The sequence below is a fragment of the Nothoprocta perdicaria genome, unplaced genomic scaffold (genome assembly GCF_003342845.1).
Source record: "Nothoprocta perdicaria isolate Ctin4 unplaced genomic scaffold, notPer1 scaffold_101, whole genome shotgun sequence".
Lineage (NCBI taxonomy): Eukaryota > Metazoa > Chordata > Aves > Tinamiformes > Tinamidae > Nothoprocta > Nothoprocta perdicaria.
Window position 1 is genome coordinate 2,197,326 of NW_020454106.1, and position 12,918 is coordinate 2,210,243.

The 12,918-nt window shown below is 39.3% G+C and overlaps 1 protein-coding gene across 1 annotated transcript in view; it reads right to left on the reverse strand.

Moving 5' to 3' along the window:
- The window catches only part of FZD3 (frizzled class receptor 3), a 38,565-nt gene that overhangs the window by 22,994 nt on the left and 2,653 nt on the right, over nucleotides 1-12,918 (reverse strand). The window contains exon 2 of the mRNA XM_026041294.1: nucleotides 11,614-12,127. Coding sequence (XP_025897079.1) covers nucleotides 11,614-11,802 — 189 coding nt within the window. The 5' untranslated portion in view covers nucleotides 11,803-12,127. The remainder of the gene's footprint in view (nucleotides 1-11,613; nucleotides 12,128-12,918) is intronic.

Sequence of the window (12,918 nt, forward strand, 5' to 3'; positions counted from 1 at the left end):
CTATTCTATCACTCCATGATATTAAGCTATTTTATTGGCATAGTTAACTAAAAATTCAGTATATTGTTTTCCATGCATATAGTGCAGGACAGTTTCCACTCTATAAACCTCTATACCCTATAAACCTGCAGCCCTGTTGTCTCCTACACATTTATTAGGGAAGGATCCAATTGAAATCAAACTTCACCATCTCCAAATCTGCCTTGAGCTGCATTTTATGCTGTATTTTACAGTTATTCTGAAAGAACCGCTATCTTCTATCCTCCCTCTCATATAACAATTACCGTTTTTATCTCGTTTGGATTGTAAGGACTCTTAGAGAATTGTATCTGGCTTTGTAATTAGTTTCACATTTTTTTTTAACCCAAGGAAAGCCAAGCAGTAATACTTGGTATGCTTCTCAATTCAGTAACAAGAAAGATGTGGGCAGATGTTGATCTAGTTTATAATTTATTCAGGAAAACTGGTATATCCACCTGGTAGCTTGAAAACAAACAAAGAAATGAACACTGGATCTCCCAGTGTCTATAAGAGGCTCTGTGCAGCCTTTCCTATATTATTGGCTGTTTCCATGAGCAAGAAGAATAAATCCACTATCAAAATAAGAACTGACCTGGAGAGAGTTGAATCTGGGGAATATTTTGTATTTATTTTGGTACTAYGTATGAATTTCTGTGTACTAGCAGTTGGACACAAGAGCACTGTGAAAACGGGATTGCTTTTGTCAGAGTTTTCACTCTCTGAAATGGATTTTTCATTATTATAATTCTACAGTGAGTATGTATGTTCTGACCAAACACTGACTCTATCTTCTTTTTAGAAATTTTACAAATTATATTTACAAATTCTAAAAATTTAAAAGGAAAGACTATCCATCCCCCTACAAGTTTGTTTTCTCTCATTACTCTGCTTCAGCAGACGGGAGCACAGAAGTGTGAAGACTGAGGGAAAAAAAAAATCCCAATTTATTCTAGCATACTAAATGACATTTGGTTTCTGGTTAAAACAGAAGCTTTAAGATAATTAGTTGGTGGCTTTAATTTTAATAATTAACCGCTTTTCAAAAACATGCCAGAACACAGCAGCAGTAAATTAAAATTTAAGATTGATCAAGGGATGCCATTCCTCCCATTTAGGGCTAAGTTAATGAGGTCACAAATAAACTCAACAGGGGAGGAGAGGGAACAGATATTAAAAAAAACTAATTGCGATTGCACAGCATTTTTCCACTGGACAGAAGGCAGATATCCACAAGACAAACATCCAAATAACCAATTCTGAAAGCCTCCAAAAATTGCCAAATCAAGAACAAAGCCAAGCTCCTCAAGTTGATTTTTCTTCTCAGTAGTTAATAGTTTACGAGAAATATATTTGACAGGAATTCCCACGGTGCCTCTGCCTATTTATATGGCACCCTAAAAGCATGTTTGCACCTCTCAAAATAGATTAAATAATATTTTGCCCTTGAGGGCCGCTCTATTTCTCCGTAGTAAGGACAGGGCAAGTTTGTGATTTGCTTTCTTCCAATCCAGGCTTGGGCAAAAATAAAATGCACCCGCAGCGTGCAGGCATGTCCTTGGAACACTCCAGACGAGCAGGAATGATGGGACACAATAGYGGGATTAGCTGGATAGTGGGAGGAGAAAAGGGACAACAACGGGAGGAGACAAGAGGAAAAAGATTAGTATAAGAAATGGAATAAGCAGAAGCAAATATCCCTGCCTGGAAGACATACATCTGTACACCCTATGGGTGCTGCCGGACATCCTCTGGGTGAAAACCACATCCTTTATTCCACCGCACTGCGACTCCTCTGAGGAGTATTTAGCCCAGGGAACTCAGCTAACAGGTCTGCTGATTCTGAATGACAATGTATTCATTCATTCCTTCACAAAAAAAAAAAAAGGATGTTTGGACATTAGAGAATTGATAAGATGACTGAATCGCCATCCTAATGAAAAACAACGTATGTGTAATGTACATCTCAGGAAAAAAATACTAAAACCTGAATCATGTTTTTGGACTGTAGAGGCAAAAAGGCGCTAACTGGATCTGAGCTGTATCACTGAATTTAAGAAAGATGTTTCTTGCTGCTCAATGCCTCCAGCATGACAACTCTTGTTGCATAAAACCAAGAAACAGGGAACATACACGAGTCGACAAATTGAAAGCTACTTTTCAAAGATGAATTCGGGATTTCTGACACACAAAGATGAGCTGCAAGGAGCCTTCCTCCCTTGTTCACATTCAAATCAAGCGAGTCTTTGTGCTCCATTCACTCCTTGCCTCTTTTCAAATCTCCTTCTGCGTAGCCATGGGAACCCCCTTGCRGAGAAGCTGCCGAGCGGAGCAAGAGGCCGAGCTTGGCTGGGGTGTGAAAAGGGGAGAGAGTCAAAGGGCACAATTTGGCTCCTGAGAAGGAGGATTCCAACCTCTGTCACCCTGCGAGCGGGGTAGCCATAGGAACGGGGCACTGGCGGCGAGCAGGAGCATCRGGGCCGGATGCACAACACATGGGAGAGCCCATGGGATACACTGTGCTACAGGCCAGTTTCGAAGSTCGTGTATGAGAGCATCAAAATACTCATCAAAATAAATCTTTAAGGACCGAATGCCCAACTTCATGACTGTTTCAAGCCCATATAAATCCATGATGTTAAATTACAATAGATCCCTGTGAAACTGGGCAAAGCTGATTCGCAGAGCAGACACAATATTTAATCTGTTTCCCCTGCAAAGATACTGAATACGATTTTCCCTGTGATTTGAAAGGCTCCRGAGATGCGCTCCAGAAGCCTTCCGGGTAAATGGATGTAATGCAGCTTTACAGAGATTTCTATGGAACTATAGTTCAATATTTGCACTAATCAACAGTTCTGCAAAACACAGTACAGAGTCCATCACTTGCTCTAGTTGCTGCAGATCTGGCAAGTGGGTGGACGTAGAGCATGGTAAGCTGGATCTCAATAGCCAGTGATTCATAAACTTCATCAAAATTTAGCTCTGGCGCTTTTCTTGCACTTCGGAGGAAATGACAGCAGGAGGATGAGGTACAAAGTTATCTGTAAAGCCCCAGATGATATGCAAAGCAAAAATATGGTCTAGTTTTTCACCGTCTCTTCAGGAAGTAGGAGATAAAAGCAGCCGGTGGCTCTTTCAAAAAGCAGATCCCCCCTCCTCACTAAACCATCCCCAGCAAGTTCAGTTAAGGGTGTCTTGTGAAGCATTTGGTAACTCCTCACTGCAGAAGCTTGTGGATGCTAAAAGATTATGAGAGTTCAGCAGGAAAATGAAGAAATTTGTGAAAAAATATACATCCATACATGCATGCAGACATAATTTCCAAGCCACAAATTGTTGGATACGGACATGCAGCATGGAGTATTGTGACACCCTTGTCTCGCTCTTCTGTCTTCCCATCCAGATCCCACAATGAGCCATCTCAGAATGATACAGAATATATTCTTTAAAGGTATATTTCATAAAATTACCACTGCTTTTCAGGTCAAAAACACTGCAGGACTGAACAGCTAATTCAGAATTCAAGAGCACTGCGTTCTGCAAGTGTTAAGGGTATTGTACAAGCCACGGGGTACTTAGCTGCAGTTCCAATCAGTTCTATAGGCAGGATACAAACAGGCTCATTTTCCCTCAGCAAGTCACAAATCTCTTATGCACCTGCCTCCTATAATGACCAAGACTCAAAATCAGGAATAAGGAAACACTCCTTTGAACATTAACAACATTTCTATATATTCTTCCTCTCAAACCACAGAGCACAGTGGCTTTGCAGCCACGCAGGAGTATCCCATTGACACAAAAAAGATTAAAATCCATAAAAGCCACCCTTCCTTTCTCTAAAGTCACCATGAATCTCTTCCAAAACAAAGCCGAAAATTGCAGCCATGCCAGCAAGACGACTAGTACAAGCTCCAATGACTGCTCCTTGCTGCTTAAGTTGTTTGCTGTTATTGCCTTGTTGAGGAAGCCTGTTGGGCTTTTCTTTTTTCAATCAGAGTATTCTAAAATAGGAATCAACACTATATAAAACAAGAAAAAAGAAAAAAAAAAAACCCCACACATTATTTCCAATAGACCAGCAAAAGAAAAAGTGCTTCCTAGCCAAGCCAAAAAGCTTTGAAGAAGCTGGTTATTGAGATCACGACTAACTTTTTGCAGGAATAAAGCTCTGGAAGAATGACAACAGGAAAGGATAGAAGACTGAATATATTTTAATCTATTATGTCAGCTAACAAATTAAAAATATCATTTCTAGATAATAAGAGTATCACAAGAATGTAAAAAGGGAAGATAAAGGTCTTTATCTAGTAATTTGGATTAACCAGAAGTGGTAATTAATACTGAAATAGTGACATTGTATTTTGCACACACGCTTGTTGGATTCCATCCCTGTTAGGGCAGACTTCTGGAGTCATTTAGCACAACTACATCTTTGCCCAAGTTGCAAATCCTCCTAGAGACAAGCCTAAGGCATCAAAACAAACAATCATTCGCAGTACTATGGCATATGATAGAAAAGAAACAAACAAGGGTTTTGTCTCATAGCAGATGAAGCTAAAAGGCGATCAGCAGGCTGATTTGATTAATTTAGAGAAAAATTATATACAGAAAGATAAGGATTGATGATGATATGCTTGAGGAAGGTAAGGGAGGAAATAAATAGCAAAAGCAGTATTCCCTGAGTGCCCTTTTGCTCCAGAACTAAMATTTGCTGGTAAAAAGCTACAACAGACTACAAAGTAGATTGGGTTGTCATTGACTATTCAAAATCAATTCATGTGTGTTCCACCTTTCCTAGTGATTCCTCCTTAAGCCTCTCGCAGATGCTCCAGAATTAGCCACAATGCAGAGCCATCTGCCTCCATGACCCTGAAAACAGGGCCGCTGTGAATAATGTTGATTAAGATGTACGTCACTCACATTTATCATTACATAAAATGAATGTTTTTTCATAAGCTTGCAATAAACCATTGCAGTTACATTTTGTTTCCACATTTCCAAAAGAGCAACTCCAAATGACAATTCAAATGCTTAAGAAAATACAAACAAGGTAGCAGAGWTCGTTTTTACCATGCAAACAGCAGTCTTTTTAAGCAAAAAAAGATTTTTTTTTTTTCTCTCACTAATATCTGCATTTTGAAAATATTCATGTGGTATTTTGTCCTCATTAACAAACATAAAAGATGAGGAAACAGTATTTCTGAAATGACTCTCCTGAGGAAGCCTGTTAGCCAAGCAAGGCAAATTAAAGCTTTCCAACACCTGCCATCCTGCCTGCCTATTTGAGCACCAATGATCTACATGTGTAAGATTTAACCTCATGTTAAACAAAAGGGCTCTTTGCTACTTTATCCTTATATTGTGTGGTACCATAAGGGCTGCATCCAGTTTCCTGGAGCAGTGTGAGATGCTCTATGGAGGAAAAAAAAAAAAATCTAGCATGCATTTTCTGCTAATATTACTGCTTTGGGGGAACTGCTTCAAAAGATTTTTGGGAAAAAAAATATATTTATCTTTCCCTTTGCTCCTTAGTTAAGCCCCTACTGCAAAAAAAAGTGTGATGGACAATGCAAAATGGAAGTGTAGTTTAAGTTGGCTATGGGATTTCTGCTGTTCTCTTCTGCTTTTTGTGCTCTTTTTTTCTGCTCCTTCTACTGTTCTCCGTCCTGCTTCCATACCAGGATTCACAGTAACTACCAGGCAAGCAACTTGGAAGCTGGTAAATATGCATATCCATATGGTTTATCAGTGCATAAATTATACAGTGCAGTCCTCCTGTTGCTGCTCTTCCTGTCAGATGTTTYTAAGTGCTTTAATATTCACTGGATGGTTGAGATTATCTTGATTTTGCTGTATTTCAGCGTGAAAAAGACAAAATTGATGGGTCTAATATGTGATCATTCAAGAGCCTTACAAGAAATGTTCAAGAATTAGCATCTTTGGAAGTCTCATTTTAAAATAAAAACCTGTCATAACAACAGCTCTATCTTTTCCTAACAAACGTAGGGCATCTATCATCTTTGCACAAAATTTGTGCCTCTTACAGATCACATTTGAAGCCACATTTCAAACAGACAAACCCCAGGTTCTGTTAAAGTAAGAATTTCTTGGTATGTTACCAGGATCACCTTTGGTCTGTCTGCATTTTGCAGAAGCAGCTTTGTAATTTTAGCATCGGGTCCAATACAGTGGTTTTGCAACTGAATAATCTAAAAATCTTTATGTGGACCTGGCATTTTTACCTTAGAATTGCTCGGGCTGTGTCTAAGGTAGAAATTAGGGTAGGTGGGAGTAGGAAAGTATAAAGTTAATGAAAGAGTAGGCATTAATTAGGTGGTGCATAACTTGATTTCCTAAGAGCATGTACAGATGCACTGGTCTGCAAGCATCATAAGCTTATACACTAAATAGTGGATTAATCCTTACTGCAAATTAAACTCAAAAATTATGATGCTTTACACAATACTAGCTGATTAAAACTTATTTTTGTACTAACTTTATATTCTTATATATCTACAGCTTTTTGGTGTAAAATTGAATACGAAAAGCCAAGGAAAACTGCTGAGATTATGAGTGCATAGGACATAGGAAAGGGGAAGAGCAGATGGATGAAAATGGGTAAAAATGAAATTAAAGGGGGTAAGAGTAACGGGTCTTCTTACGTTCTTCCCATTCTTGCCTACTCAGAGGGAAACAGAAAGATGCTTCCCATTTGTATCTAAAATATCAATAATATATCAATACCCCATCTCATATGCTAATATGAGGATGGGAACAAGATACCTCCATCTTCTACTGATTCCATTTTTACTTATAAGTTACTTTCGCACCCAGATTCTTTCCCACTTGAAGTGCAAAAAATGAATTAACTCTAAGACTCCAAAACTCTTCAAGGGGAGGAGAAGAGAAAAAATATTGCCACAAATAAGAAAMTATGCTTTATAAATAAAAACTATATATGTATTTAGAAATATATAAATAAACCTTTTTTTTCCCCCCTCTGCACCTCCCACCTAAACATGCTAACCACCTTTGTCATGGTGAATCCCTAAGTCTATCATGCTGCTGCTCTTTCTTTTTTGAAATGCAAAGTGGAAGTTGTGAATGTCTCTGAAATAATGATGTGTTATCTCCTCTGTCCAGATGGGGACTGTGCTGTCTCATCTCCAAAGCTTTCAACCTCCACTAAAATCCCTAAAGAAAAAGCTTCTGGATTCACCCAGAGGGACCCATTTAGCCCTCCACTGTATCTGCCTGCAGTCCTTTAAAGTCTCTTTGATCCCTAGCATCATCTGTGAGATCCCATAAGGATCAAGGTAAGGAGAAGGGAGAAGCAGCAGCACGTTTAACTGCAAAAGCACTGGCAATCATCATATCAAACCCCTTCTATTCATCAGTGACAAATGTTTTAATAATGTGCTCGCAAGCTCCAGCAGGCTCCTACTAGTTACTTACTCTCTGATAAAAATATTTGCCTACAAAAATTGCTTTAAGGCTGCTAAAAYCACTGCTTTCCTGGCTTACATGTAAGCAAATCCTTCAAGGCCAGAGAAATACTGAATTCAAAAAAAGGGGTGTAAAGATAAATCTTCACATTGTAGCGAGGATCACCCCGGGGAGGGCTAAACAAGGTCAGATTCCTCAGGGCAGGGAGGGCCATTTAGCTTCTCCACTGCCACCATCCAGCCCAGCACATGATCTACATCACGCAAAGGACACGAGGCACCATCACAGTGTAGTATCTTCTCCACGGTTATTCTAGATGTGTTGGTGATAATAAAGCGTTAACAGCAGAGCAAGCATCGACTGTGCAAGTGTTAACGGAGTGACCTGTTCACAGCKTATGGAAAGTTTTCAGAAAACCTTATGCCCAACAGGACAGTGTAAAGCACTGATCAGCGAGGAAGGAAACGCACRGGGCCGATGTTGCCACAGTTCCTGATGTCCAGGACTGCCCTGAAGGACAGCTCCCGGGCTCAGGGCTGGMCCGGGAGCAGAGGAGCGTTTGCCCTTGAGCTCTCTGATACTCCAGAGCCATCGGTGTGTTAGTTAACACCTGACATCAACACACAGTGCTGCTTTTGGAAAGGAATGGATATTGTAACCACTCGTGTCTTCGTCTAGACTACAGCCAGGCAGATGTTATCGGAGGTTGGACCAGTGCAACTGGTGTTTGGTTACAATCAGAAGGAGTAATTCCCATAAGAGATACTTGGGAACAAAAYAATGCTGCAGGCCCCCATGTGCACAAATCCCTCCCTGCGGTCTTCCCAGATTAAGGCAGCCCCTTCTGACACAGCACAGCAAGAAGCTTAAGGCATTTTCACCCTCCTAGGATTAATAAAGGCAGACGCCCAGATTATAGGATGGACCACGATACACCAAGGGGGACCAGTGCTGTAATAATCTATTCTTCTTTGCTTAATCAAGGTGGTTAATAGCAACATTGCTGGAACTACACAAGATACTATTGATAAAGTTGATAAAGTGGATTACTAACCTTTAATTTTGAAGGAACTATGTTAGTTTAAAGACTCAAAAAGGCAAATACTGGTATTCTCTTGAGGTCTCGAGACATTAACAAGTGAAAAGTTTTCAGCAGTTCCTTCAACACAGCCATTAGCAGTATGGAAAGAGAGGCACGTTTTGCTTATTGAAGGCAAGACAGAAGCTGTAAAAGTTCTCTTTTTGCTTGAAGTTTACTCTTTATTGTAATAGAAGCTCTTTWAAAAAATCTTTTTTTATTTTTAAATGTAAAACAACAAGGAAACAATGAAAGCTAGCACCTTTTATACTAACATAGGTGTCATAAATGATGTTTTAAAGCACTCATTATACTGAACTCCAGTAACAGGTTTTTTCCCCTTGCAGTTTATATGCTAATCTTGGCTAGTGGCTCAGCGCGTACGCCCATAATCAAAGCAAACAAATTTTATTATGAACTGCTGCTGAAAAGTGCCAATGAAAACTTAATTACAGGACTCCACTCCCCCAGTACACAAGATTAAAATCACACCATCCTTGCCGCCATGTTCTTTTGTGTGTGGAGAAAATTAAGGAGGGTGAAGACATGAGTGTTATTTACCCAGAAATATGACCATGCAGGTTTTACTTTCCCTCAGTCAGGTCACAAATCGAGTATTCCACCCATTTTACTGGAACTTGAAATATAAGCTAAAATGCTAAATGCTAAACCTTTCCATTACAAAGCATGGGAGAAGCTATGTTAGTTTGAGGAGTTAGAATATATTAATGCAAACCTGTAGTTTTTCTTTGTTTTTGTTTCCCCCAGGCAAAGCCCTAGAAAGCCTGGAATGGAGGTGCAGGCCGCTGCACAGTGAATTTAAATATACCAATAATAGCCTTGTATTCCTACGCAGCATTCGGGAGTGCCTATAGCACACCCTCAGGCTGAAACCACTGGCCTATACACTACATTGGCAGTAGGAGATACTACATATGCTCCCATTAGCGTTTTTTAGGCTATGACATCAGTTGGCCTATGCTACATTTAAAATAACCTTTGCATCAAGAACATCCCCATCTCAACTTTTTTCTCCCCTTAGCAGAAAGCTATTTGGAGAAGACAAGAAAAACTATAACCAMTCACTCTGGTTTGGACTGAGGGTCTATATAATCTACCTCTCTACTTCCAGCAGTGGCCATAAACATACTATTAGGAAGAGCAAAGGGGATATTTTGACAGTTCTCTGAAATTAATTTGGCCTAGCAAGCAACAAAAGCCAGAAAAGGCAAGATGATGTTGGTCATTACCAAGAAGTTACTGACAATGAAAAGTATCGTTTTGTTTAAACCCTCAGCGTGCCCACATGCAGAGTACTGCGTGCTGCTCTCAACCCTGCACCTCCGCAAGGATAGAGAGCTGGAAACAGTTTGGAAAAGGGTAACTAAAACCGTTCCTGGAATAAAGCAGCAAGAAAAAACCCAAACAGCTGGGACTCTTCTAATTGGAGAGGAAAAGCCTGAGGGATAAGACGGAGGTTTCCAAAATCACAAATGCAGCAGAAGAAGTCAATGCAGAACAATCTTGCACAATGCTAGAACAACAGGGTATTCAGTGAAATTAGCAGGAGACTGGTTTAAAAGAAGTTGGAGAATAAGTCCTTCTTTACACTGTTCTTAGTGAACTTCTGGAGTTTGCTTTCACTAAAGGGTTAGGTAGGTAATCTCGCATTCCAAAAATATCTTGGACAAATTCAGCAACGAAGGCCCATAAAATCATATTATAACGGGAAGAGATGTGGGAATATCCTCTAACACTCAAACCTCAGGAACTGTGGATACTGGGGAAGTACAAGAAAAGCAGGAACAGAACAAAATATCCTAAGTCCAAGATGACATGCTGACCACTGCCACTGGTAAGAAAATTATCATCTCCTCCTGACATATCTTGATATGTATTAAAAAAAMCCACTTATTTACCGCTTCGAATTCCGTCCACGGTTTTAAGACTCAAGGTATGAAATAAATCTCAAGGGAATCTTTACTACTCCTCACTCTGGTTTGGCCTAAGTTTTAAGGTGTTCACAATAGTCCCAAATGACTTTCTCACCTTATTGCTAACTCTTCTAGATCATTTATGCATATATCTCCACCAGATATTTCCAATCTTAGCAATTACCAGCACTTATCTATTCTTGCTATGACTTTCTTATCTACATACAGGGTACAAATTCTAAAAAATGGTTTCCGGTCAGTCAAGTAGACTCTCTTAGTTGGATAACTATTAYCCACGTTTGTTGAATCCCTCAGAAAACTCCAAGAGATTTGCAAGGCAAAATTTCCCTTTGTATAAGCCACACTCCACTTTCCCAACTAACTTTTACTGTGYGTTTTTTTCAGTTGGGCAAAACCAAAACAAAACCTCTAGGTCCCTGAAGTATTTGGTTAATCTGGTAACGCCTCATGTTCTACATTTCGAAGAGGAATGAACAATTTGTTATATATGTAATTAAAAAAGAAGAAAATGATTACGCATAAACCCAAGGAAAGCTTTTGGGGATAACGGTGGCTAACAACAAAATTAGAGCAAGAAAAGCACAAGTATACCAGCTTGCCTGCCTGAATATAGGACAAAGATAACTAAATTGACTTCAAGACAACAGATTTACTTGCAGTTGAAAAAAAAAAATCTACTAGTAAATTAACCATCTCTTGTTTGTATTTCATTCACACCAATTTTTTTGTGGAGTAAGAAAAAGCCAAGTGCTACCAAACCATTGGAGAATATACTACTCAAAACTACAAATCTTTTATTGATCATTCAGTATGCATTTCTTTCTGGTTTGTAGTTAGCTGACAGAGCACTCAAAATATGCATTCTTGATCTGTCTAAATATTTAAAGTAACAGGCTAACATACAAGCACATCCAGACTATTTCACATTCAGTTATACCAAATTAGGCAAATTCTGCAGTCTTAGAATATTTTAGTATATATTACAATACATCTTTTCTCAGTAGTATTTGTTTATATACTGAAATTATGTAAACATCTTTTGGATTTCTGTTACAAATTAGCCAATTAAAGGTTTAAACCAAATACTGGTGAAAAGAGTGGCTTGAATCTTACCTCCATTGCTAATGCAGCTGTTTGCTGGTCGTAATGGTTCAGAAGGTTAGGCATAAAGGTGGTGTTGTAAGGTAGATCCTGGCACATCCGCAAGATGATCGGCTCGCAGGAAAACAAGCTGTGTCCCCTTGTGTGCCCCACCAAAACATCCAAAAGCCAAAGGTAACAGAACATCCAGTGAGCAGCCATCCTTCCACAAGAATGGGGCCAGTTATGGAGCCCAGTCAGAAGACTCTTTAAATGCCTCACGTATCTTCAGATTTCAATTTAACACCAATATTCTCAGTCCTTCTTTAAGACTCTTCAAAACTTGGATGCTCGTTGTATACAACACTGTTTGTGGAGTTCCGGTGATGCGTTGGAGGCAGAGGTGTGAAACATCTTGCTTTTTCTTTTCACATTATTAAAGAGTAGGTATTAGGTTAAGCCATGAAGTGTTTATCCACATTCCCACACAATTGACTCCATCCTGACTGAACAGCAGCTGCATTAAGTTCTTGTTTTGTTAGATGACCTGAAATGGAATACAATAAGAAGTCTTGTAATTTATTAAGTATTTAACGCTAGATCATCTGCCAGACAAATTGCTTGAAATCATCAAGTATAAGAGACAAGTGAAAGATTAGAAGGTCTCTTGCCAAGTCTTAATTCCAGTTGCTGATTTTTTTTCTTGTGAGGGGGAAAAAAAAGTGGTGTGCTGTAAAATTTATCTAAAATGGATGAGGAAAAAGAAGAATGTATTTACTATGAAGTAAATATTTAAAAAAATATATACACACTTTAAATTTAACCAAGTGATAATTACAGCTGTTGACCACATTGAAACCAAGCTATTTATGATTCAGCATCTCCACAGGTACATTCACCATGATAGGATCTTTAGTTGCATGGTCACATAACTTCTGCTGAATAATTACAAAACAAAAACAGAACAGTTGTCGCCAGCACCAGTACACAAGTCACAACTTGCAGCCTTGAAGTCTAGTGTTTTGCCCTGCACGTCACATTCATGGCTTGGCTAGCTGACCTGAAACACGGCTACTTTTCTCACACACAAATCCAGATGCAGGCTGGCCACAAAAKGATAATATATCGGCCCCCTCTTAGCACTTTCTCTTTGCCATCAGCAGTATGGTGCCTATAAAGACCATCATAAAGCTGAGGGTAAGCCAGAGGACAGCAAATTTTGACCATCCCTTTCTCCACACACTGTAAGATGGAAACTGCAAAGGTGGCTATTTAYGGTTGTTCTGCCAGTTCCTTAATACCTTTAGAGCCAATTTAAACAGTAATCATTGCCTAGGG